The sequence below is a fragment of the Phocoena phocoena genome, chromosome 3 (assembly GCF_963924675.1).
Source record: "Phocoena phocoena chromosome 3, mPhoPho1.1, whole genome shotgun sequence".
In the NCBI taxonomy this organism is placed as follows: domain Eukaryota; kingdom Metazoa; phylum Chordata; class Mammalia; order Artiodactyla; family Phocoenidae; genus Phocoena; species Phocoena phocoena.
In genome coordinates, this window is record NC_089221.1 from 13,868,143 (window position 1) to 13,895,623 (window position 27,481).

The following is a 27,481-nucleotide window of genomic DNA, read 5'->3' on the forward strand; positions in this document are numbered from 1 at the left end:
ACTGGCTTAGGCCAATGGAATGTTGGCAGATGTTGCCTGCATGCTTTGTCATGTTCTCTTGTGCCTAAGCCACCTCCTTAAAAACAACATGTCCAGTGGTCCAAGGGGAAAGACAGCAGTATAGCTGACCAATGGATGTGCATCTCTAGGGTGGCCATATGACGGTACTACACGGCAATAAGAAAGAGTTAACTACTGATGCATGCAATGATGAATCTCACAGATGTAATGATAAGGTAAAGAAGCCCAACATAAACAGTAACTACCGTAAGATTTTCCTCAAGCTAGATTTGTGCACTTCATTCTCTATGAATCATTCTTCCATGAAAGCGTACATCATTACAAATAAATTACATAATTCTTAGGCTTTAGAGGGGTCGTGTGTCTGCTTCAGGAACAGCAGGAAGCTCTGAGAACCAGTTCTGGTTGCACCAAGACAAGAAGCTGCACAGCTCAGAACCAGGATAGAGTAGGAGGAGGGGCTTGATTCCCCGGGCCCTGGATGCCCGTCACGCAGTTGGAGAGAGTAGAGATGAGGAGAAATGTGTTTCCTGCCCCCTCAAATCCAGAAATCAACTCACCTGAGAAGCACAATATGCACTGCTACTGGACACACAGGCTGACTGGCCTCCAGGGCAAGCCTGCTAAAGCTACGCTGTCTCCGTGAGTGAAAAAGCACTGCTATTTCCAGACAAGTTAAATGCATTACCCGTTGGTGGGCTGCAGGCAGCCTTTTCTGCCCGTGTAAACGTTCATGTTCATTTCTAGCACTGGTTACTCCCCAGCTTGCTAACCCATCCTCTGAGTTCAGCTCACACTCGTCACTCCTGCAAACTCCCCACATGCAGCCCCTCAGCCTCTCCCCCTATTCACCACACTCTAGGCTTAGGGAGTTACCCGTTTCCAGTATTCGCATGGTGCCCTGGGCACAGCTTCCTAGATGCATTTCCCACACTGGATTGTAATTTATGTGCTTTTATTCTCCGCTAGGCTATAAGCTCCTTGAGTCTGAAGGCCACAACGTATATGTGATTCTTGGTGCCCGCCTCACTGCATCACACAAACTTTGCTGGCGAAGGAATGCTTTACCCCAACCTAAGATGCTGTTCCCGCCTCTCCACCCATCCAAACCCTAACTTGGATAAATGACTCAATTCAAGTGCTTCCTCCTGTGTGAGGCTCTCTTTGACCTCTCTGGCTACACTGAGCTTCCCCTTCGCTGAAACCCTGAGACCTTTAAGGGTTCATTGTAAGTATCTCTCATCGCTCCCCATCAGCTTCGAGTTTGCATGTATCTTCCCAGTTAGATTTTTAATTATCAACGTCAATATTTTAGCAAATGTTTTTTCTAGCTATCTCTTTACATTCATAGGTATGTTTAGGTATATAGATATGAATCTACATATCTATTCAACTACTAAGTAGAATTAGAGCATACATGTGTTCTGGAACCTCCTTTTTGTCCTCGAAATAGGTTGTAGAGATTCTCCCAAGTCAATACACTTCATTGGCTTCGTAGGTACACCACTGTATGGTGTACTACACCCTTATGGATGAGCATTTAAGTGTTTTCCAATATTTCTCTATCACAAACAAGGCAGAAATCCATATCTTAGTACATACATCATTTCAGACTGGTATAATTATATCCTCAGAGTAAACCTCTTGAGGTGTGACTGCCAAGTCAAAGAGTCAAAGATTTTATATTTGTATAAACATTCCTAGATTACTTTCCAAAAACACAGTGTCAGTTAATAGGCCCAAATCCTTTGTCCAGAACCACTCCTCTGCCACATCCCACTCTTTGACTGATTAATTACTTTCTCTCCTAGAAGAACAAAAACCTGGCAGCTTAATTTTGCATTTTGCCTTAAGAGTGTGTGTGTGTGTGTGTGTGTGTGTGTGTGCGCGCGCACGCACTATTGAAAGGCGATGTCAATCAGAGTTCTCCCTTCCATGTCTCTAGTTACTGCCACAAGTAAACATTTCAACTCTCACTCTTAACACTGGCAATAGACATATGAAAAGATACCCAATGTCCCCACTAATCAAAGGAATGCAAATAAAATGATAATGACTGTTTTGGTTTTATTTTCTTGTTGTTGTTGTCATTTGGGGGTGAAGGCAAAGAATAATATTCTCTGTTGATGCAAGTGTGGGGAAAAGACACTTACGTTCATTTTTTGGTTCTCTTTCCTAATTGCGGCAGCTAGCACTTCCAGAAAAATTTCAAACTACTGTGGTGATAGCAGCGCGCATGTTCTGATCCTGACACTAGTAGTTGTATTTCCAGCATCTCAGTCATCAAGCACAAAAAAGTTTTTAGTTGAACTTTATATTTTTATTTATATTTCACTCACAGTTCGCTTATAATTAAATGACTTTTACCAAATGAAGTTTCTGCGTATCTTTCAAGATAAATACACACTGATTCAGATGCTTACATGGGTGTGATATAAACCAGACAGTTTCTACCTGCCTACCCATCCGTCTAACAAAGAACTTTTTCAGTTTCTGTCCAAACATGAGGTTTGTTCCACGTTTCTGAACTAACGTGCAAAAATATAGTTAAAACACATGCCCTGAGTGTATGTACAGCATAAGAGTAATAAGTATTATCAAGATCCATGTCACAAACCGTATCAAGCCCTGTTTATTAATTTCATCTTAGAGAAACTAAGCCAAATTTTGGCAAGATCCAGTCTGATGCAAAGAAATCCTGTTTGAGACAAGATAGATATAAAACCACAGGATAAGATTACCTCTAAACAGCTTTCACAGCAAAATCAGACATCCATTTCTTACCCTCAGTGAGACACAAATGGAGCCCAAGATGTTTCATCACTCCTTCCCAAAGTTTATGAAATAAAGTGCCCCCTGATGAATCCAATTTCAGGAACTGGCATTGTTTCTAAATTCTGCTTCCTCTATTTGGCTAAGAATAAATCTGTTAAAATATTAAGATATGTGGTAAGTGGTATCATGTTTTCTCTCACCACCTGCAGCTACTTATGGTATCTTTGAACTAACAGCATCTCTGCTTATTACTGTGATCAAGCACTGACCATGTCATTTGGACCACACAGAGAATAGATTATGTTAACGTAATGTAATACTGTAGATTTGTATAAAATAAATATTATGGCACTAAATGCCCACATTTTACAATCAATCAATCATTTGCTTTATTTAACTTCCTTTATTGATGTATCATTGTCCAATGTTATACACATGGCTAGGATGGAAAAGTAACTCAGGCACCAGTTCTGCCCTCAAGTGCTTCCTGGTGCAGTGGAGAGACAAAATGTGGACACAGTTACAGAAGCACAGAAAAGATAAAGTGTCGTGGTAGTTCCAACAGGAAGATTACGCACATTTTGGAGTGATCAGAGATGTCTCAATGGACATGTGGCTTTCAGATTAGACTCAAGAAGCGAGAGGAGATTTCTCCATGTAGAAAACAGAGAAATCGCATTCCTAGATGACAAAGGAGTGTCACAGGCACAGGAACTAAGAAAGGGTTCACGGTTTGTGCTGGGAAAACAAGAATAACTCTTTGGCAGGATCACAAGAAGAAGGACAGGAAGCAGGCATACTTTTGGTAACTTCAGATATGGCCAGCTCAGTTACGACCTTGACGTCAACACCATGCTAGAGAGCATGAATGTGACTCTGTAGGCAACTGGTAGTTGCTGAAGAGGCTCTTAAGAAGGGGTACAGCATGCTCAGAGTTGTGTTTAAGATGTGGAAAAGGTGGAGTTCTAAGTATTTTAACAAAGATTGCACACAAACTTAAGTGTGGTATTCCTTATACTTCATGACACTTGTATTCAATAAACTGAGTATTAACTGACAGATGTACGTATTGATAGAACTTATAGCAGAGACTGCTAATCGTTGCTCAATACTTATTTATCCCTTTTGTTAAAGACCTCCCAAAATTAGGCTGGTCACAGGCTACCAGAATAAAGACCAAACAGTTCCTAGTTTGCCTTGCAGCTAGATGTGATCATCAGACTAAGTGGTAGCCCATGCGACATAGTCTGAAGTACTGTGCCCCACTTCTGAGAAGTGGCCTCTAGACATTTCCACACATCTCTAGAGGAGTGTTCTTTCCCTTCTTTTTTCCTTTGTCCTGGAATGTAGATGTAATGTCTGGAGCTGAAGCAGCCATTATCGGCAATAAGATGAACTTGAGATGGAGGTCACATATATCAGGACAATAAGAGGAAGAGCTTGGACTCTGACACACGGAGCACCTGCACCGCCCTGGAGCACCTTACCTGACATTTTTAGGAAAGAAAGAAAGAAATTCTTATATTTTCTGAGCTTCAGATATTTTGGATATTCACCACTGGCATCTAAACCAAATCCTATCTGACATGGTTGGGAAAGGAGCTTTCTGTAGCTACATGTCCAACAAATCTGTTAGCTTCACCTTAGGAACTCAAGAATTCTGTAAGGGGTGGGGCAAGCTGTACTGAACAATCCAATTAAACTTGAGAAACTGCATCCAATAACTGAAGAAAACACATTCTTTTCAAGCACATGTCACACATTTACAGAAATTAATCATATAGCTGGCCAAAATTCAAGTCTCACCAAATATTGAAAGACTGAATTCATATCAAGTATGTTTTCTAATCACAAGGCTATCAGTAACACAAAGATAATCCTCATACGTTTAAAAATTAACTGCATGATGACTTGTTAATGTCTATATCCCGATTAGGTTCTAAGTTATATAAGAGAAACTGACAGATCAAGCTGGCCAAGAAAAGGGGAAAAGTTTGTAATGATGTGAACGTAAATTTTTAAACAAATAAACTTGATCTCAATCAAAAACAGGCAAAGGATATGAACATATTTGCACACGCACAGAAATGCCAATGGTTAGTAAACACAGAAAGCAGTATTCCACCTCACTAATAATTAAGAAAATGCAATTTAATATAACAAGGTATTACTTGTATAAAACATTAATAATTGAGTTTACTAGTAATTAATAATTGATGATTTCCAGTGTTGCTGAAGATACAGAAAATGGCCACTGTCTCACGCTGCTGACAGAGAGTCATATTCATACAGTGTTGATGGTGGTCAATTTGCAAGTGTATTTCAAAAGTTTAATGGCACGTACTTCATAACCCAACATTTCCACATCTGGCTCAATCCTACCGTAATGTTCCCAACATGCGTGTAGGGTTATCTGCAGCATTTTTATAACAGTGAAAAATTATAAACTACCTAAGTGTCCCTCAACAGGAAAACTGTTAAATAAATTGTTAGATTCATTCTGAAGAATATAATTAATGCATTAGTTAAAAAAAATAATAGTCATGTGTGATGACATACTATCAAGTAAAAGAAACTAAAGAATAAGGCACGAAGTGAGGGGAAAATACTATAAATACAAAAACATACGTATATATGTGTAAATGCATTCTTCAAAAAGTACTAGAAGGCTACAGACCAATGTTTTAACAGTGATTACCTGGATTGGGGTGGGGCCTTGGAGGTAAAGAAAGAGAGGAATTAACCATTTTACTGGTCTCTGCATTATCTGAATTACTAAAATTTTAACGTACTTTTTATTATGTTTTCCTGAGTTACTTGTGTAGTTAAAAACAGTTCAGTAAATTATTAAATTTACCCCAAATCTCACAGTGATATGTGGTGACTCATAAACTAGGATTCAGGCTCCTTAACAGGTCGGAAAGCGTTTTTCCATTTTCCCAAAATGATTTAAACTTTTCTGAACGCCAGAGAGTTTGATTGATCCTGTAAATGCGGGCACAACTTATACTGAAGCACCTCCAAGTGAGATACATTTTTCTTCATGCTCGTTCTTATAGCATTTGTGAGAATTAAGCCAGGCAATGCCTCTTAAGCACACAAGAGCTCAATAAATGGCAGCTATTATGATTATCAGTTAGAATCTCTATAAGCAGTCCTTGTAGTGCGACACAAACTTTACAATAAATGTGCTTATTTTCTGAGCTCATCAAAGGCTCAGCCACAGTCGGCCTGAGAAAGCGTGTACAAGGGGAGATGCCCAAACATACTCTACATCCTCCTACACCAGATCGCTCTCAACCACACTTAAGAAACATTTTCAGTCCTGGAAATGATGTACTGGGATTTGCTTAAAGTAAACGCTTGTCTGATCTACATCACTTTACACTGTTGCTTGCCATGCAATCGAGTTAGTTTTAATCCATAAATATCTCTAAGTATACAAAACAATATAATTTTTGTACTGAGTTCTGAATGGATTTACTAGATCCTTAAAAGATAATAATCGTATAATTTAATCATTGTAAAGTCACTTTGCTGGCACTGTTTGGTTTTGATCAGACATGTAGAAGAAATTCCATTATCAGACTCTGATCCCACATGAGAAATGAACTCGCTTCTAAAGTGCTGGCCAAATTCTGACTCACAATTGATAAGGAGTTCCGTGTTACTTTTTATATCATAGAACTGTCATCCATATATAATTAGCACCTTATCTGAAGTATAGTTTGCCTTCAAACTATAAACTAAAACTGCCTTCAACGATGGCCAATATTCTCCTAGTTCTTTATGGAAATACTAGTCTTATGTCAATGTGGAGCTGCTGGGAAATGGTTAAATGAATATGCTTTAATACAGAACGTGTAATGCAGACACACTATTGATGTAAGAATTTCTCTCCTTACTCTCAATGAAACTTCATGCTATTTCATTGAAAACTGTCCCAATTTGCTATCAACCCTTTGCTGCAGCAGCACCATAAAATGAATACGCGCTGCATTTTGCTAAAGACGTAACTGCTGAAAACATGTTATTGTTCTCGTGAAATAATTTTAATTTATTAAATTTTAATAAATTAATTAATAAATTAATTTTAAATTAATTTTAATTAATAAAATTAATTAATTTTAATTTTAATTGTGTTCATTTCATTTAGCACCTATGGTTTGCTACTCAGACAAAAAGGCATTTACTAAGTAACATAAGCCATTTTTCTCACCCTATGAAAGTCTGAGGAAGAACATTTTTCTAGCTGTCCAAACTAAAACATACACGACCAAGATATTCAGCTACAAATTAACCACGCTAATTCATGCAATCATTATAATGTTTAGCTTTTTAAATCTTCTCTGAAATCGATACTGGCCTCAAAATACTTTCCAATTTTTAATAAGGCAAGAGCATCTTTATGTAAAAGGCAGTGTACTTCTTTTATATATTTATCTGTTCACTTAAAGTCCCCCCCCACTTTATCCCTATTTAAAATATATTTAATGAATGTTATGCTCCCATAGTCATCTATCGGAAGCCTCATATACCTACAGGTCCCCACCCAGCCTGTGATGCTGGAAACCACAGTGTTGAAATGGTTTTCCCCGACAGAGCATAACATCCTTTCCACCTTTTACCATGCTTTCCTGTCCTTCTTTTTTTTTTTTTTTTTTTTTTTTGCGGTACGCGGGCCTCTCACTGCTGCGGCCTTGCGGAGCACAGGCTCCGGACGCGCAGGCTCAGCGCCCATGGCTCACGGGCCCAGCCGCTCCGCGGCATGTGGGATCCTCCCGGACCGGGGCAGGAACCTGCGTCCCCTGCATCGGCAGGCGGACTCCCAACCACTGCGCCACCAGGGAAGCCCTCCTGTCCTTCTTAATAAATGAGTTACTCAGCCAAGAAGGCAGGGACAGTGTTACTAACCAAGTTCTTTGAGCTAGTTATGTATTGTTCATTTTCAATAACTAATAGGTCATCTTTTCCAAGCATTGAACTAAGAGTAACTGTGGCCTCATTGCTCTGGAAAGGATAGTCACATACTTCCAGACAAATAATCTGTTTGTCTAATACCCACTATTAATGTTCTTGAAATGCTTTATACGTCCAAAATAAAAATATAGTTCGCATTTAGAAAAAGAAAATCCTATCTTTCCTTTTTCCTTCCTCTATTTCTTTTTTTTTTTATTCCAGTTATTTCCAGGGTACAAAGCCTTTCCTGGGGACTCAAAACCAGACAGAAACACTCACTCTTCATGGTCCGTCCCCCGAGTGATGAACCTCAGGAGATGGCTGGGACCTCAACAGTTACCGCTTAATTAAGGTTCCTCTGGTTGTTAACTAAGAACTTAACCCTCTTGGAAAAAATTTTCTCCCTCAAGCAAGATGACCTACCATTAGTAAAAACAATCAGCAGTAATTAAAAACCTCATTTTCACACATAGTTCCTAAGTTTTACATCATGAAAATTGCTTCTCATCTAATACTCTTTAAAAATGTTGCCCTGAGCAAAATGAAAGGCCCTCTTTGAAAAAGACTAAAGCTGAACAAAAGAAGCTGAAATAGAATCAGTTTCTCTTTCAAGTAATAAAACTGCCCCAATATTTGGTCAACAGTTTTTCTTAAATACATGAATCCAAATAAGGGATATTCTTTTCATCTTATTTCAAAAATATCTAAAATACTTGATCATCAGTGTGTTACAAATACTTTGGCAGAGACGCTAGATGTCGTAATTATCTTCTGTTTAAACTTGTTGTACCCAAATATTCAACGGGCAATCAAAATGTGAATGTACTCCCTAAAATAACTTTAAATGGATTTAACATTCTGCTTGAGTTCACATGATTTATGTTCTTAAACTATTTAATAAGTAGTTATTCCAAAATCTCTGAACAGACTAAAGTTTAAACCCCCAAACTTGCAAAGTGGAATAAAGAAAACAGACAATGTTTGATATAATCAAAATCTAATCAAATTGGGGGGTGGGGGGAAGTGCCTTTTCTGAAACAAATTAGGTAAACAATAACAGATGTCAAAGCCTTTTAAGTAAATGGAACCTAGGCCAAATTTATTTTCAAACGAGGTGGAAAAATATATATATAAATATCTCTAACCTAATGGAATTCTGGGCGCCACGGGTCAAATTTTGAGAACATGACTGTAGTTATCAGGAGACACTAGAGGGCAGAGCTGCCCAGAGAAGCTCTTCTGACATCTAATTAGCAAAAGGGATACCAATAATCAGATGCTTGCTCTTTATATAAACCCTCAAGATACTGACTTATCTTGAAAGGTTTTAGACTTTTAACAGATGATCTAAACTAGTCCAGTACAATCAAACAAACAAAGGAAACCCACACTAGGGCTCCATGGAGAATACTTGTCCTAAGAATGATCTATCTTCCTTCCTGTACATGTTCATGACTATAACATCTCACTCCCCATGAAACAACCATCACTTTTCTCCTGAATAAAAGATCGTACTAACCCACTTATGCTCATGCCTTCAAAAGCTAGGGGTTTTAAGTTTCAGATGACATTTCCCATCAAATCTGGGGAACGGATTATTCCAAGTACCGTAAGCTCAAACAAAATTTGTCTCCATATTATTAAAAGTTTTCTGAAGAGGAGGAAGAAGTGTTCAACCTTCAGAACTCCTTTGTGTTCATTCTCTGTCAATGACAGAGATTCAACAAAGATGGGCTGCCCGGCATTCCACTGCACTGATTAATGGAAGCCATTTATGTCAAGTGGATTTTGGAAGCCCAAATATCAATTTCTGTAGCTCTAAGAGCAACATAAAAAGTCATTTCCCCTCTTTCAGACACTGCATGACTTTCATAGTGGCCAAGTCATGTACAAGCCACATCAACAGCTCCTAATTATAGTAACTTGAAAATTAAAGCCTCACACATTTATTCTCCAAAGAGCCAAGTTTCCTAGATGGCATTCCATGAGGTGATGGAGCTTCTCTTCAAAACAATCCATCTCAGAAAATGTGTGTTTTTCAACAGAAATAAAATGTATTTGTCCTAGAAGTGTTTTATTATCACTGTATTTATAAAATATACTCATAAAAATCAGTATTTAAAATAGTTATAATTCAAATAGGCTGAATTTCTCATATGTTTCTCATACGTGATGATGGCTTTTAAGATCCTAAGCCCTTGATAATTCTGTAGCTTGAACAGTGAATGTGACAACATAAACATATATTTTAAATAACTCAGGAAGAGCAAATTGAGCATTTGTGATTCTTAGAATCTAGAATACATTTTTCACTATTTCTCACTACTCTTTTTCTCTTAATACCTGTCTGATCGTACCCTTTTTTCCTGGCTTTTAAAACCAATGTCTTGAATATTCACCGTAATATCCAAGATATACATACAACGGATCAAGGAAATTGGGCCCCTACTGAGGCATTTAATATATTGATGCAAATTATAAAACTATAGGCTGTAAAATATTGACCTCTCCAGTCCACTCGTGGAAAACTAAAACTCAGAATGAAATGTACTTCAGCAGGAAAACTAACCATGGTAAACATTCACTAGTTATATCTTATTTCTAGAAAGCCATAGATGAAGAATTTCTGTCAATCAATATCAAAGATGGCCTTCCCCAACCACTTCATCTAAAATTGTAACCACCCCTCTCAACATTTCATATCCCCCTTCTTTGCCCAGTGTTTTTCCCTTAGCACTTACCATTAATTAATTTACTAATTCTTTTACTTGGAATTTTTACTTGTATATTATCAATCTCCCTCTCTGGAATGTATGCCCTCTGAGGGCAGGGATTTTATTTCTTTTGTTTATTCTTTTTTTCATCTCCAGTCCCTAGAACAGTGCCTGGCACCTAGTAAAGTAATTAATAAATATTTGCTGGATTATTAAATGGATGAATAAATAAATGAATAAACAACAAATCCAAAACCTGGCAGAACTGTACGTGTTCCAACAGAATAACAGATCCTTCTAAATTGATAATTGCACAAAAAAAGCAATCTCAACAACATTCGTTGACTTTCGTAAGGCTCTATTTCAGGAGTAACTATATACAGGTCCAAATAACCCAACTATATGCTGTCTGCAAGAGACACACTTTAGATTCAAAAACCAAATAGGTTGAAAGTAAAAGAATGAAAAAGATACATCACAAAACAGTAACCAAAAGAGAGCTGGAGTGGCTATACCAATATCTTAAAGATAAAAATTGTTACTAGAGACCAAGGCCATTTTCTCATGATAAAAAAGTCTATCTGTCAAGAAGATTTAACACTTACAAATGTATTTGCCCTTAATAACAGAGCCCCAAGATATATAAAGCAAAAACTGACAGAATTGAAGAGAGAAAAAGACAATTCAACAATGACATTTAGAGACTCCAATACCCCACTTTCAGCTAGACAAAAGATCAACAAGGAAATAAAAGACATGAACAACACTAAAAGCTAACTACACCAAGCAGACCTTTATAGAACACACCACTCAACAACAGCAGAGTACGCACTCTTCTTAAGAGCACATGGAACAATTCTACAAGATAGACCATATGTTAGACCCAAATCCCTTACCCAAAACACTTTGGGCCATATGTGTTTCAGAATTCCAAATTGTCCAGATTTTTAAAATATGATATGGTACATTTTTATTGTATTATGTAATATCCCACACGCTCAGCGGGATCTAGGTCAACATCCTGTAACCAATCACAATATTTCTATGGCAAAATATATGAAAGTTGACACTATCTGAGATAAAGACTATAAACAGCTTCAACTCAGTTCAGGTGTTTTGTCACAAAATAAATTACAAAAATTTTTTTTAACTCTTGCTTCTACTTTCAAAGCATTTTTCAAATGGATCCACTCGTCTTCATCTCTGCTGCCGTCATCCTAATATGAGCGCCCCTGTTATGTCCTTCCCCGCCATCGGGGAGCATTCTAACAGCACCCCTGCTCTCAGCCCAGGCTCCTTCCAGCCCAGTCTTTACAAGGTAACCAAAGGCATCTGTCACTTTTATTATATTGCTCCTCTGCCTGAGACTCTACAGTGATGTCCCGTTGCTCCTAGAGTGAAACACGCCTCCCTCACGATGGCCTCCCTGATAAGGTGCATCCCGGCTTCCCCAAGGTGTCCTACTCCTACTCACTCGTGGACTTCTTCTTACTCCCTTCAATGCAACAAGCTCTTTCCTACTTAAGAGTCTTTAGTCTAGCCGCTCCCCCTTCCAGAATGCTCTTCAAAGAGTTTTTTCAGAGGGGAATCATCATCAGTCTTTAGATCTAAGCTCGGATGTCATCTCTTCAAAGACTTTCCCTACCCCTTCTAACTAAATACACTTAGCCTTCCCCATACCTTTAAAACAAACAAACAAACAAAACACGGGGGACTTCCCTGGCGGTCCAGTGGTTAAGACTGCAGTGCTTCCACTGCAGGGGGTGCAGGTCGGATCACTGGTCAGGGAACTAAGATCCCACATGCCGCACAGCGCGTACAAAAAATAAAAATTTTTTTTTAAATTTTTAAGAAACTGAATTTTAAAGTTGCTTTAGATGTACATAAAAGTTGCGAAGATAGTACAAAGAGTTCCCATATATGCTGTGCACAGTCTCCTCTACTGTCAACCTCTTACATTGCTAAGGTACATTTATTTACAGCTTAGTAAACCAACCCTGGTACGTTACTATAATATTAACTAAGCTCCACACTTTACTAAGATTTCACTAGTTCTTCCCTAATGTCCTTTTTCTGTTCCAGGACTCCATCCAGGACACCACGTGACATTTAGTCATCATGTCTCCTTAGCTTTCTCTGCTCTGTGACAGTTTGTCAAACTTTCCTTGTTTTTTCTTCACAGTGTTGAAGAGTACCGGTCAGGTATTTTGCAGACTGTCCCCCGACTTGGTTTGACCTGCTGTTTTTCTCATGGTTAAACTAGGGCTATGGAGTTTTAGGGGGAAGACCACAGAGATAAAGTAGTCTCATTACATCATACCGAAGGCATACAGTATCAACATGACATCACCGATAATGTTAAACTTGGCCACCGGGCTTAGGTAGCATTTGCCAGGCTTCTCCACTGTAAAGTTACTCCCTCTCCCCACTTTCCACTCTGTAACCAATCTACTCTTTGGAAACAAGTCACCGAGTACAGCCCACACTCAAGGGCCAGGGGGAGTTGAGGTCCACCTCCTGGAGGGGACGGTATATAAATAAATAATTTGGAATTCTTCTGTAAGGGAGATTGTCTATTTCCCCCATTTATTGATTCAATCAGTCATTTATTTATAACAATATGCACTCATAGATGTTCATATTAGAGTTTAGGTTATAACCCAAAACTACATTATTTGTTTCATTGCTCAAATCACTCCTGGTTTAGCCACTGGGGGCTCTTTCAAGTTGGCTCTTATGTTCCTTTGCTATGCCTCATCCTTTTGTCTTTTTGAGCACTCCACTTTCTGGAGCAAGATACTCCAGTCTCATCTTGTGTAAGAATAGCACCTTGTATGAGACTGGTTCCTTTTATTGGAGAATGGTTTTGGAAACCAAGATCTGGTGCTAGGTAAACTTATTGTTACTGGGGTGTTACTATTAGGCCTTCTCAATAGACAGAGCTAGGAAATGTATGTGTGTATACTAACCCATGCACAAGCACAGATTCTAAAAAATTGCCATATGTAACCGTTTGTATCTCTATTAAGCAAAACATGAGTTTATACTGATGTTCCCACCTCTAATCCAGTATCACATGATTCGTTGTAGGATTCCATTTTTTTAATCACTCAGATTCTTTTCCACTGGAATTATTAACATAATCTAAAATTACCTAGCTTGTTTACTTACTGTTTGTCCCTTATCATCAAGAATTTAAATTTAGAAGCAGAGGTCTTGCCTGTTTTAACAAATTCTGGAGCTCTAGAACCTAGAACAGTGCCTGCAACATGGTAGTGATTTATTGATCGGTGAAAAAATAATCGATAAAGAAGTACTGATTATTTAATTTATAGTAGGAGAAAAAAGATGAAATATTTTGAGGCTACCCCTTGATATGAGTAAGATCATCTTCTAAACGAAAAATAAACACATATTCATCCAACGCTATGCCCTGTTATATTAATAATCTCCACGCATTCACCATCACTTGGCATTGGAATTTCCCCCACAAGCAATTCAAGGAATGCTTGACAATTTTCCCCTAGAGTTTACTGTAGTAGAGCTTAATCATGTCCAAAATGAAAGTAACGTATTTCTTCCTCAGATTTCCTCCTATGTAACATATACTATCTTCAGTCTTAGTAGGGTGTAGGTCAGAGAGAAGAGGCAGACAGGAGGTAGGGAGATTCCTCACCCATCCTTACACGTTACACTAAACTACCCAAGGAGGTTTCAGTGTCTCTCCCCCCGTAGTCTAAGGACCATGTGTCACTCAAAGCTACAGTTAGTTGTAATTTTGTTGGCTTAGCATTTTCCTACTTCTTTCTACTACTTCTCAAATTGCCGAAAAGTCTTGTCTAGATCTGAAAATGCCTTTCATAGAAGCTACTGTGGTATGAAAGGTAAAGAAAGACAGTTCGGGAGGGGATTGAAAGGGATTTTTCATTCAAGATTTTCTTTAACCTTCCCGGTTTGCACTTGGGCATGCTTGTTGGTCCTAGAGAACACAATGTGGGCAAGGGCTGTTACCCCTGTTCACTGTGTCTTTCTCTCCAAAGAACTGGAGGTTCCCCCGGAAACCTCCCATCTACTTGCTCCCACTAAAAAGATACAGGTATGTCAAGAAAAGAACGAAAGAGGTGGAAGGAAGGTAAGAGAAATACTGGATGCTCAATGTATGCCTGGCAAATCCTGTGCTCTTTACCACTCTACTCTCAAGATTGCAACTAATTTTACCAAAATTTGGTAAAATTTTTTTAATTTTCTTTATTTTTTTCCTTTAAATTAATAGAGGGGGCACTTACATACATACTGATATCAAAATCTGCAAATGTAACACAGAAAAGAAGTTAATACTGGGGAGGGGGGAGAAAAGAGCAAAAGTATTTCCCGTGGCTTCTGGAATACTCTTTCACAGTAAGTAAAATCCCCTAATATTTGTGAGAGATGTTATCCTTCTTAAAATCTTTTTTTTAAAAAAAACAAGCTGAACAAACCAAGGCAAGCCTGTATACATTTCTTAAAATAGTTCCTGTTTATTTGAACTATTTTGTACCTCGGGAGCCATGACACGTAAGTGTCAGCGCACAACTGCAGGTCCATATATAACAAAGGAGTGCCCAGAGGGTTCCCGAAATAAGAGCTTGATGCTCAGTTCATATGAGGAAGGCCCCCTACGCCCAAATTAAGCCTTGGCCACTTGTACATAATTAGCATACCAAAACGAGAAATGAAACCAAAAGGCACATTAGGGCGATGGAACTCTGTTACCATGTTAAGGATACAGTGCCCAGGTGTCATCAGTCAAAATGAACTATGTCAAATAGATGAAAACTGAAGAAAAAAACAGGTTTCCAGACAGTAGCTTTCAGAGCATATACACCTAAAGGAAGGACTGAATAAGAAATATCTCCCCAGTAAGTTCTCTTATCGACTTTACCTACACAGAAACGCTTCCAGGTTTTTGTCACATCTTCCCACGGGACTGCTCCCAGCCCACCTCTACTCATGTGGGACTTCATTTGGCTGAGTCATAAGAACAGCTGTTGAATTATGAGTTATGGGCACAGGCAAGAAGCTGTCAAATATCCAAGGATACAGAAAGCACAAGCCACAAGTGCAGTTTTTCTTGGCCAAGTCCTCAGTGTCTGCCATCCATTTACTTGTGACTGTAGGTGATTATCTCGTCCCCTCCCTGCCACGCTGAAGGGTCGGAAGCACTCTAGCTGTGCCCTCAGAGTCATCCCGTTCTGCTCTTAGAAAGTCCGAAAATAGAAGGGAGCTGAGTTTCCTTTGTTCCAATCCTTTCAGCAAACATCAGTCACATCACAGCAAAGCCACGCGCCAAGACAAAGCAGGAAATGAGTAAGGGATAAAGAGTCTGTTCTCTTGCTGCCTTTCCCTGTGTTGGAGTATTGTACTCACCAGTGGAAACTCATTTTTGAAGTTATGTTGCAGCTGTACAAACTGCTCATTGAAAAAAAAAAAAACCCATCACCTTGTTTTCAGCCCAGTGGCAGATTTCACATCAAAAATATTATACCCAGTAGACATTCCTAGCAGCTCATCTATATCTTCAATCAGACAGTAAAATTTCCAACAAATTATTCAAATCCTCTGAACAAATGCTCGATGAAATCCTTCAACCAGTGACAACCTCAAGAAACCAAGTGTGTCACACATGGGTAATTTCACATTCACGGAGGCTTTTCTCATGACATTTTATTTTCTGAAAAGAGCAGATATGTCTCACTGGAAGCATTTTTTTTTTTTATTTTAGGTTTTTAAAAATAGATCCTGCTCTTAAGACTTCTTCCTGTGGTCTGAAGAACTGAACATATTTTCCCAGGCAGATTCAGAATAGAATTATCAGATCAATTTAAGAACACGTTGAAAATTGACAGTAGATGGCTAATGGGTGAGCGGTAAACGCAACTTGTTTCCTTAAGTCATATTCTCACTGCAGAAATATGAACATGACCCCCATGATTCTCTCTACCTTTCTAAAACACTGACTCATGTATTCATTCACTCATTCATACCACAAATACTCACTGAATACCCACAAAGTGACCAAGAAAATGACTGTCAAGCTACATTGAGCTGTATCACATAATCTTTTCCAAAATCTGTCCCACTCAGATCTTCCTTTCTTCTACAGGCAGCTGAGTGGAGAGGCCAAGAGAGCAAAGAAGAGAAAGGCGTCGAAAGGAAAATACATTTAAAAAGAGCTATAAAGAATGTAGAAAAGCAAACACATGTGGAGAAGAAAGTTCTGGAGAGCTATCACCATTGGGACCACATCAGCCCCAATCCTCTCTGCATAAAGGATAAAAGCAAACATCAGTCCACGGTGCCCTAAATGGTCCCCATCTTTTTTTTTTTTACTACCATCTCAGAACCATCTGGCTTTGAAACAAATTGTAAAATCACTGTACATATGGTCTATACAGTAAATAAGATGGCTATAGTAGCAGACAAAGTATAATTTACATATTTTATTCACTACAGGATCATTAATCTGTTCTAGTGAGTAAAATGCAGATTTGAGTGTCTTGAGAATTAGTAAGCAAATGAAACAAAAATCACCTCAAAGGCCAGAGAGTTGCCTCGTGATGTGCTCTTTGTTAATCCTGACGTTTTTAATTACCTATCAAATATGTCAGTATATGTATTTAAATATTACGTTTTAACATTGTTCCTTAGTTATTCAGGCATGGTAATAAAAAGCTTCCCCTCTGCTTGTCATTTGCTATCAAACCTACAGAGAATGTTAATAAGAGCAACAGTTAGAGAAAAAGTAAAAGCGGTGGCTTTACCACTTCACCCAGGCTGTAGGTATGCAGACATTCTTAATCCATAAAATACAAACGCCTTGAAATATTTCAACTGACAGCATGCAACACTGTCATGCGCTGACGTTTTCTTAATACACTTTCAAAATCGCAGTCAATTTTCAATGAGGATCTGTCAGCTTCTTCTAGTGCGTGAGAACAACTTAATCAGTTCTGAAGAAGGAAATACCCCTTTCATGACAGAGCCCTATTTAGGAAAATAATGATCAGAGGGCCCTCAAGAATTTCATTAAAGTTCTATAAACGCTTTACAAATAGGTTCAGAAGCTGCACCTTAGAACAGTAGCCAAGGTGAACCTACCTGGTGCCAACTTCCTCTCTAATTCAAAACTATCATGATGAACCCCATCATGATAAGAATATGGATAAAAATGAAAACTACCCTCCTTCCTAGGAGTCCCTCCAGTCATTCTCACTGCTGTAAGAAGAGTTTAAAGGAAAAGCAGTAAGGGGAAGACTAATACAAAAGTTAAAGGCTGGTAAAGATGGCCAGGGCTCTACTATCCGCAAAGACAGGTGGGCCCATCTGCAAGTCTCAATCCCTACTCCGCAAGTCCTTTGCCAGTCCTTTCCTCTGGTGCTCTGAGTAACAAAGGAGGAAAAAACGCTGATGGACACCACGATTCGCTGTGACTGATGCTGGACTACCTGCCTGTGCCCTTTGCGATTGCCCCTTGCCCGGGATCTCTGGGGGTTCTTCAACCTCCTGCTTTACTCACATACACCCCAACCACCAGGGGCCTTTCCAAAGCATAAACACACACCAGTACCCAGTGATGCCGAAGAGTGCTGCCTTGTGCCTGGCCACATGCAAAAGCATCTCATAACTCCGCTTATGAGCTGACTCCAATGAAGACCCATGGGGAGGGATGACTGGAGAGTAAATATGCTCCCACGTGCTGAGATCATTATAGCTCACTGCATCTGATTTTTTTTTTTTTTTTTTTTTTTTGCCGTACGCGGGCCTCTCGCTGTTGTGGCCTCTCCTGTTGCGGAGCACAGGCTCCGGACGCGCAGGCTCAGCGGCCATGGCTCACGGGCCCAGCCACTCCGCGGCATGTGGGATCTTCCCGGACCGGGGCACGAACCCGTGTCCCCTGCATCGGCAGGCAGACTCTCAACAACTGTGCCACCAGGGAAGCCCTACATCTGATTTTTTAAATGCTGATTCCTTCTTTATTTACAATAACAAATTTGGTCAGAAACCAAGGTGGGCTCACCTAGAAAAAGCAGGGAGTAAATATCCAGAGATAAAGAATGATATGGAAAGAAGAGTCATTAACTTCATTTTGGTGACAAGAGATTGAAGGAGATAACAGGGACCTGTGAGCACTGTTGCTGTGAGCAAATGAAGGTCCCCATCTGCTAGCTGATTGAACAAGTAAAAATCATCAGAGCCAACATTAAAACGGCACCTACTGTTGTTAGCACCATTCTAAGCACTCTATAGGTATGTATGTATTTCATCCTCAAAATATGTATAAAACAGGTGCCATTATTATCTTTTAAAGATGAGTTAACTGAGGCACAAACAGTTAAGTGACTCGTCCACGGTAACACAGCTATTGCCTTCCGTTAACGCTCTATTTTCCTATGTTTAGGCATTATAGTCCATCTCTTACAAAAAGTGTAAAGTTTCCCATACAACACTTCATCTAGTAAATGTTATCTCTTCAAACATCTCTATTTCTCGAAAAAGTACTGAAAGCATTCATAAACCTAAATATACTCGCTTAATTAGTTTAAAGTATCACCATCTCAAAATAAATTTGATCTTATAGGTTCTTAGATTGCACTTATTTTATACCATACTGTGAGATTCAAAACAGAATTAGCTTTTACTCTTAAAATATCATTAATGCATCATCTTGAATATGGTAATCAATAAAAGAGATTCTGCAAGGAGGTAGGAACGTACATGCATGTTAATTATTTCTAATGTCTTAATTAACTCCTACTGCTAATGATACAGTAATTAAAGTTTAAATATATTGTAGAGGATACATCAGTTTTCTATTGGGTCGTGTTTAAGCATTAAACATGATTAAACAGATTAATCATCACTAAAATCTCACGAAATGGGGAGATTTAGACCCAAATTCTCATTGAGATTAGAATTCTGTGTCTAAAACTAAGGTTTTAGACACGGTGCAACATGTTTTCCTCACACACACACCTGCTTCCTCGTTAGCTCTTCCTCTCCTTCTCTGTCCCCATGTCCCTCTGAGCACCCAGAGGTACACCAGGGCAATAATCACTTCTGAAAGTGGTTTAGTATATGCCTCAAGCACCACTGATGAAGTCAAACTCCCATACATTTTTTAACCTTCTTGATTTCTGAGCCCCGGGAGAGAAGTTATAGTGATGCCTGTTGACTGACCTGGACCTGATGAGGATCAAATGTAAAGACCAGAGTAGGTAGAGAGTGCCATTTTAGAAGCTATCTCCAATTGTGGATTAAAGATGTCCACTCCCTTTAAAGAAGGGCAGACTCCAGCGGCGGAGTCTATTTTTCCTTCTCTTTAATCTGGTTGATCCTGTGACTTGCTTCAATCAAGGGAGTGCAGCAGACATGAAGCCATGTCACTTCCAAGGCTGGGCCTTAAGAGATCTGCAACTTCCTCTTTTATGCTCCTGGAACCCAATCATCACGGTTGTGAGCCATCCACATCACATGGAAAGAGAAGTGAGTAACCAGCTGACAGCCCCAACTGAGCTTCCAACCAACAGCCAGCACAAACAGCAAGTCAAACGAGTGAGCCACCTTGCGTGTTCCCATCCAGTCAAAACTCTAGTGATCACAGCCCCAGAATGGTGCCGCATGTGGACAGCAACCTCCCAATTGACCTCAGTCAACCCGCAGACTCTTAAGAGATAATACATGATGGTTGTTGTTTAAACCACTAAGTATATGAGGTAGTTTGACTATACAGCAATAGATAGTCGAAGGCTTTCTAGACCCTCATAGAGACTCAGGCTGAAACCAGTTCCTGCTTGACTTAGCATAACACAGGATAAGTCGTGGTGGACCCAGACACGTCAGGATGGCTACAAGGAAGTTGAAAAGAACACTTTCCAGTGGGGGCACAGTGGCTAAGACCATGAACCTCGGAGCCAGACTGTTTGAATCCTGGCTTTGCCTTTTACTAGATATGCACCTAGTAGAGGTTATTTATTCTGTGCCTCAGTTTGCCTCCATATAAAATAGAGATAATAATATTCTCTACCTCACAGGTTTATTTTGAAGACTGAATATCAGTATCACTATGTGTAAAGCACTTAGAACAGTGCCTGGCACAAAGTAAGTGTTCGGTAAATGTTTATTATTCTCTTGAACATCCAAGGAACCACCCACTCACAGCTCTGGGAGGGCTCTATACTTAGAACAAAGGGATATGGAAAGTGAAGGGAAGGGTCATAACATGGTTCCTGTTTGATCCTGAGGAAATGGATCTCTGCCATGCCATAAAAGCACGGATATGATAAATGCTAAATCTGATTAGCCTCACACCAGCAAGGGAGAAAGCCAAAAATCAGAGTAAATGCTCAGTTTCTGGGTCATCAGTAATAGAAATGTCAGACAATCAGTCACATTTTATCTGAGAATAAACTACTCCTAGGTATAATAATCCACACTTTGGATTTTATAACTGATTTCTGTTCATTAAGTGTCCTGAGCTTTATAAACGTAAAATGCAGTCCTGGTAAGTTATGTTCTCAGGCATGATCTGAAGTACATCATCATACTCATATCAGTTTTGTTTCTAAATATTATGTTGCAGTTCACTGCAACAAACAGATCAGGCTACCGATTACGGCAGTTTTTGCATATGTCATAATAAAATTAATCTTAAATGTATTAGTAATACCAGGTTAGTTTTTGGCTTTTGGTTGCTTTTTGCTTTCTTTTGATTTTTTGGTCATATCATATACACACTTCGGGAACTGTTTTTGTTAAAATGATTATTGATTTTTTTAAATGAAGCAAAATACAGTAATAACTCATTTTGCTATGGGATTAGAATTAGTAAATAGTATTTTTTGCCCCAACCCTTTGTCTCTTCTCTATTTTAAAATTATATCAAGGATCTATTTATATTTACTTCACAAGTAACCAGCCCAAGTGAATTAATATATTGTGGCCATAAGTTAAAGTTTTTGAAATATTTAGCAATCTACTTCAGCTCTTGAACATCTGACCATAGCACTTCTCATGGGACTTTTCACTGGAGCCTCAAAGCTCTCCATTTCTCATCTCCACATACTCTATTCATAAAATTATTGCAGATTCAATTATACTACTCATATTCTGGTATTTGGACACGGTTCCCTCTGTTTTTCAAGAGAACGATGGATCAATAAATTGATACCAAGTAGTTCAATCAATTAGCAGTTCTGAGAAAATATGTCAGGTTTGTGCCTATCTTCACCGTGATAACATCATTCATCCACATTAGTTATTCATCTTCTTTCCAAATTATTTATAAGCCTGAGATCAGCTTGAGAAAATTCATACTTTCATTTCATACCTGCTAGTCATGCCTTAAATGGTGACTATCAGAGATGCAAATTAATTGCAACTATACGAAGGATGCACAAATTAAAAACTATGAAATTTAAATTATTAATTCAGCATCCAGATTCCTTCTGCAAACACTAACAATTTCACCTGTTTTATTGCTCAATGCAAACTAAATTTGGTAATTTAAATAGAAATAGAGAACACTAGATCTTATCACTGTTTCCCTCCTAACTTTAAGTCCCTCTTCCTTTTCCTTCCATTACCTCCTTCGTCTCTGTGTTTTGAACCTACTCTTTTATGTCTGCTGAACTTCAGTCCCAGGTCATTGTCAGATCTCATCAATTACACACTATTCTGCTTTAATCTAAGATGTCATATTCTTAGTATTATTTTACATCCCACCAGTCTATTCCAAGAACCTGAATCCGTTCCACTATACCAAAATAAACCAAAAGCCTATTTTTCCATGGGCTTTTGTCGGGTTATGGGCATTATGTTATTATGTGATTATGCACTAAAAGTTTTAAGAATATATACAATTTCGGTAGTATTATTGAGAGTAACTGTTGGGAATACTTCTGCATCCACTATGTAGCTGAACAGAGCAATGAATGAAAGTAGGCAAAATGTAACTGTGAAAAAAACTCATATGAAAAAGAAAGCTTGGTTAAGTAAAAAGACTGTTCAGATTAGAACTAATAGGTTCAACCAAAGTTTCCAGGCTAGTAAAGTTTTGCTTTACGTGCATCTATTTTCTGTAAATGGAGCCCGTTTAGAGTTTCAGTGCTTAAATTAACAAAATAATTTGTGTAACGGTTCTAATGAATAAAATTGAGTTAATTGAGTGTAAGACATTTGTACCAACTTGCCCTTTTAGAAACAAGGATGGGTATAATTTCATCAATAAACAACAAATAAAGGAGACCATGTGAATAAAAATGGCTTTTGAGTTTCTCAGATAAAAATGTCACAGATTTCTCAAAGCACATCTCTACAAATTCTAAATCTTGGTTTTAGTGTGATTTGCATAAAATGTCTTAAGTAGCATATGCAAATATCCTCATGTCTAGCAACATTATTTCAGGGGGAAAAATATGTCACAAACGTCTACCTGGCAAGGTTGCTTCATTTTAATGGCTATGACATGGTATCTGTAACAGCAGAGTTCACAGGTCCAGGAACCCCTCTCACTGATCCACTTCAGCAAGCAAAGCTGATGTGTATACCGAACGGACCCGTCACATCGGCAGGGGTTTAACAGCTCCCCCTGGAAAGAAAACAACTCAGTATGAATATTTATATTGTGTCTCTATTTTAAAAATCCAACAGTTGCTTTCTTTTCTTTCAAAGCCATTTACCCAGAAGGATACAAGCATCAAACTCTATCCTAGAAAATGAAATTAAATGTTCATACCTCTGGTGGGAATGCAACTAAAGTCTTAGAACTATTTCAAAGATATTACTTAGAGTTATGACATAAATGTTCTACCAACATACGAAATATCTGCAGGATACAGCTCCCAATACCCTAGGGGAAAAGCTGTACTATTAAATCTCTTTAATAACTTTTAAGTGGACGGTCAGATGCAATTCCTCTGCAGTTATTCTTAATCATTGCTAAAGAAGAAATGCATGCCATCCCAGAAAGTAGCTTGCAATAGCATTATGCTTTTATTTCTTCTAACTGTAGCATCATAAATATTGACTTAGGGGACTATATTCCTGAAATCCTGCATATTCTTATGCAATTTCCTTACTTTGAAAAATATTAAACCTAATGTTTTCTCAGACCACACATTTTGTAAGAGAGATGTATTATCCCTGTTGTCTTTGTGATTACTCGCACGTAAGTTTGCATGCACCTCTAATGGAGTTTATAATTTTAGAATTGTGTTTCTTTCTTTCACAAGGTCAAAGTAGTTTTAGTTCTCTTATGAAAACTCTAACATGCTTTTCACCTCAGTGATATTGAGTCACCGAAATGGGCAATAAGGAAAGACCCTGCCCTTTTTGGTTTTGACATGACTCACCCCCTGTTTGTCCTCTAAGACTATCTGCCTCACGATACACCTGTAGAAAAGGAATACAGGTTTGTCTCTATGTATAAACCAGATCCATCAAGGAATTCACACAAGAGATACTTATGGCATTAACACTAAAACACCTGAGGAATGTGTAACTGCAAAACCAGGGGGAAAAACTCAAGTGTAGCCCAAAGCAAACACTATTCGCCACCGGGACAATTCTGTCTTCACAGGAAAGGAAAAGGGAACGCGCAGGAGCCGCCAGGCAACCGCTCAGCCCAGGAACCCAGAGGCGGGCGCTGTCCGTGGTGCTGACAGGGCGCCGTCGAGAGCGGGAGCCAGCCCAGCCCTGCCGGACCCCACAGCAAGCTACGCCCGGGGCCCGCCGGGCCTTACCTGCTCGGCGCCCTGGAAGCAGATCTTGCAGATGGGCTGGTGGTGCTGGTGCTGGTGCCCGGAGCGCCGGTCGCCGCCGCCGCTGCTGCTGCTGCGGCTGCTGCATACCGAGCGCGTCTCGGGCCGGTCGCTGGAGCCCCGCCGCTCTCCCTCCCCACCCGCGCGGACCTCCGGCTCCCCGGGGCCCTCCTTCCCCGCCGCAGCCTCCGGGACCGTCGTCTCCGGAAGGCGCCTCGGACCTGCCCTGGAGTCGCCAGCCGCGGCCGCCTCCTGCCCTGCCGGCGGCAGCTCCTCCGCGCCGCTGCGCCGCGGGGCCACCTCCGCTGGCGGCTCGTCTGGCCCCGCGGGGCGCTCGGGGGACGCGGGCGGCGCGGGCAGCGGTGGCAGGTAGCGCGGGGGCGCGGGGACCGAGGCTGGCTCTCCTGGCGGCGGCGGCGGCGGTGGCGGAGGCGACGGGGGCGGCTCGGCGTCCCGGCTCTCCTCCCCACGGCGCCGACTGCCGCTGGGGCCGCCCTCAAAGCTCATGGTGGTGGGGCCACCGCCGCCGCCCTCCTGCCAGCCCGGCTAGCGCCCCCGGCTCGAGCTGCAGGCGAAGGGAGAAAAGAGGGGGGAGGAAGGAAGAAGGGAGGAAAGCCGGGCGGGAGGAGGGTGGGGACGGAGCCTGGGGCGCCAGGGGCCGAGAGGCGGGACGGGGAGGGGACGCAGAGGGCCCGGCTGCGACGGCGGCGGTTGCTCCGCGGAACCGCGGGCTCGGCTCTGATGGAGGCGGTGCCGAATTCCGCGGCGCGTGAGAGCCGGGCCGCTGGGGGGCGGGGGGGGGGGGGGGGCGACGGCGGGGGCCGGGGAAACCCGGGGAGCGGGAGGGAGCGGGGCAGCAGAGGGGGTGGGCCGGGGGGAGGTATTTGGAGGGAACTGGAGCGGGGCGGTAGGTGTGGAGGAGCGGAGGGTCGTTCCCGGGAATGGGGATGTGGAGGGCCGGGTGCGAACCCCGGGGGAGGTGCGGAGACCGCGGGCCGGCATTGGGGGCGTGGGGGAAATCCCTCAGCCGCCTCCGCCGACCCCGCCCCAGGGCCGCTCACGTGTGTTCCGGGGCGGATTACCCCTCCCCAAGCCGCGCGGCGCTGCAGCTCTCGTGAGCGGGGGCGGGGGAGTCGGGTGGAGGAGAGGGGGAAGGGTCGGAGGCCACGGGTCCAGAAGCCGTTACTGGATGGGCGAGTGGGATTCCGCGGCGCGGGGTTGGAAGGGGCCGGGATGATCGAACGCGAGACTCGCGAGGGCAAAGGGGGTCGCGAGACTGACGCCGCGGGCGCGCCCGAGCCGGCTAAGCAGGGGTCGAGGGGAAGGTCGCGTGGGCCCCGAGGACTAACGGACCCTCCCAGGAGACCGCTTCCAGCCCTGTGCGCCCTCTCCCTCAAGGATACTCTCACTGATCCTCCAGAGCCCCCAAAACAGACGCCTCTGGAACCTGCATCCTCCCTCTGCCCTCCTCGCCCTCTCCCTCCTGCAGGGAGTATCTGGGTTTATTTGAAACCGTTCTGGTGACTTTGTAAATATCGTTTCCTGCAGTGGTTGCTCCTAGTGAACCCTGGTGCCACGTTCTGTGGCGGGCGTGCTCTTCCACCCTTGCGGTAGGAGAAAGGACTCAAAGGACACCTCTCGTGCAGAAGTTGCTGCAACCGCGGATTTCGGTTGTATGCACCCCCAAGCCAGCTGGTTTCTCTATAGTTAACTCCACTCCGCAAAACCTCTCTGGGACTTATCTTCCGGCAGGGCAGCAGTGCCCTCAATCTTTTCTGAAAATAAACTACCTTACCTGCAGGAAAGTAGACGGAAAACAGTGCACAGGCAGTAGTTTCTAAATTCGAACAGTGTAAACGCATAAAGCAGTAGATTTATATATAGTGCAATGTGTCTAGTCAAAGCCTTGGTGATTTTCACTAGTGTAACCCTTTGATGTCTTTGACGCAACCGACTTGCTCTTACGGCAGTCATTTTTGGCTGCATAGAGCCGGGATCAGATAGGCACAGTAACTTGTTCAAGGTCACAGAACTGTTAACGAAGAACTTTTGAGCTCCCTGACTCCAGATTTTCTGGCTCAAACACTGAATGACTTTTTTCCCCTCAATTCTCCTGCCTGCTAAAACAATATGTAATACATGGTGCGTTTGGTGGCACTGACTCCCATAAATAGTTAGATGGGGTTTTTTTTGTTTGTTTGTTTGTTTTTTTTGCGTTACACGGGCCTGTCAGTGTTGTGGCCTCACCCGTTGCGGAGCACAGGCTCCAGACGCGCAGGTCCAGCAGCCTTGGCTCACGGGCCCAGCCGCTCCGCGGCACGTGGGATCTTCCCGGACCGCGGCACGTGGGATCTTCCCGGACCGGGGCACGGACCTGCGTCCCCTGCATCGGCAGGCGGACTCTCAACCACTGCGCCACCAGGGAAGCCCTAGTTAGTTGTTCTTAAATGGTTAGGATAAACTACCAGCTTAAGTTAATTTTTCCAGTATACATTTTGGCAGTAAGAAGTATATTTGGTTTAAAAAAAAAAAAAAAAAAGGTCCAGCTCTTTTGACAGAAATTGGTCTGGTTGGAAAGCAGAGAAGGAGGTAGTAAAAAAAGTCAAGAATGCTTTGTTACAAATGATCCCAGATGAAATAGTTCCCAGAAATGCCCTCTAACACTTAGCACCCTCAGACTGACTTATTTTTGGTGGCGGAATGGCAAGCAGCAAGCACATTTTGTTAGAAATAATAATCCCTGAATGCCCTAGGAACTTATCACACTGAAGAAATGTGGTTGTAGATAATGCTTTCATTTTCAATCTTCACCCATCAAAATGACATTGCACAAGATTGTGTATTGCCACAGTCATAAGATAATCCTAAGCCTTGATTCTAAATTCTTGAATTAAATGGAGTCTAAATTCAATTTATGACTAATACATTTCTACCAAGTATGATAAAGTACATTATTATTTGAAGGACAGCATAAAAGCTGTGGGTTCTGGATAAACAATGCACAGTGACTCAGGCAGCAAAGTAACATGGATGGAAGAGGAGAAGGCCACAATGCTAGATGTATCCTCTCAGTTGATTGTTGGAAAATAACTCCGGTAAGAGAAGATTAACCTTCCTTGATATGGTAGGTAGCCACATAAAAACATTATTTCCTAGCATCTGTGACCTCCAAAGCTGACCTCTCCATGAAAAAGGGAAGCTTGTTCATGTTCTTCA

At 41.2% G+C, this 27,481-nt stretch overlaps 1 protein-coding gene across 1 annotated transcript in view; it reads right to left on the reverse strand.

Moving 5' to 3' along the window:
• MARCHF11 (membrane associated ring-CH-type finger 11) overlaps positions 1-24,772 on the reverse strand; it is a 118,693-nt gene extending 93,921 nt beyond the window's left edge. Inside the window, exons 1-2 of the mRNA XM_065875134.1 lie at positions 24,248-24,772; positions 22,939-23,094 (exon numbers count right to left, since the gene is read on the reverse strand). Of these exons, the coding sequence (XP_065731206.1) occupies positions 22,939-23,094; positions 24,248-24,772 (681 nt within the window). The remainder of the gene's footprint in view (positions 1-22,938; positions 23,095-24,247) is intronic.
• Between the last annotated feature and the right edge of the window lie 2,709 nt (positions 24,773-27,481).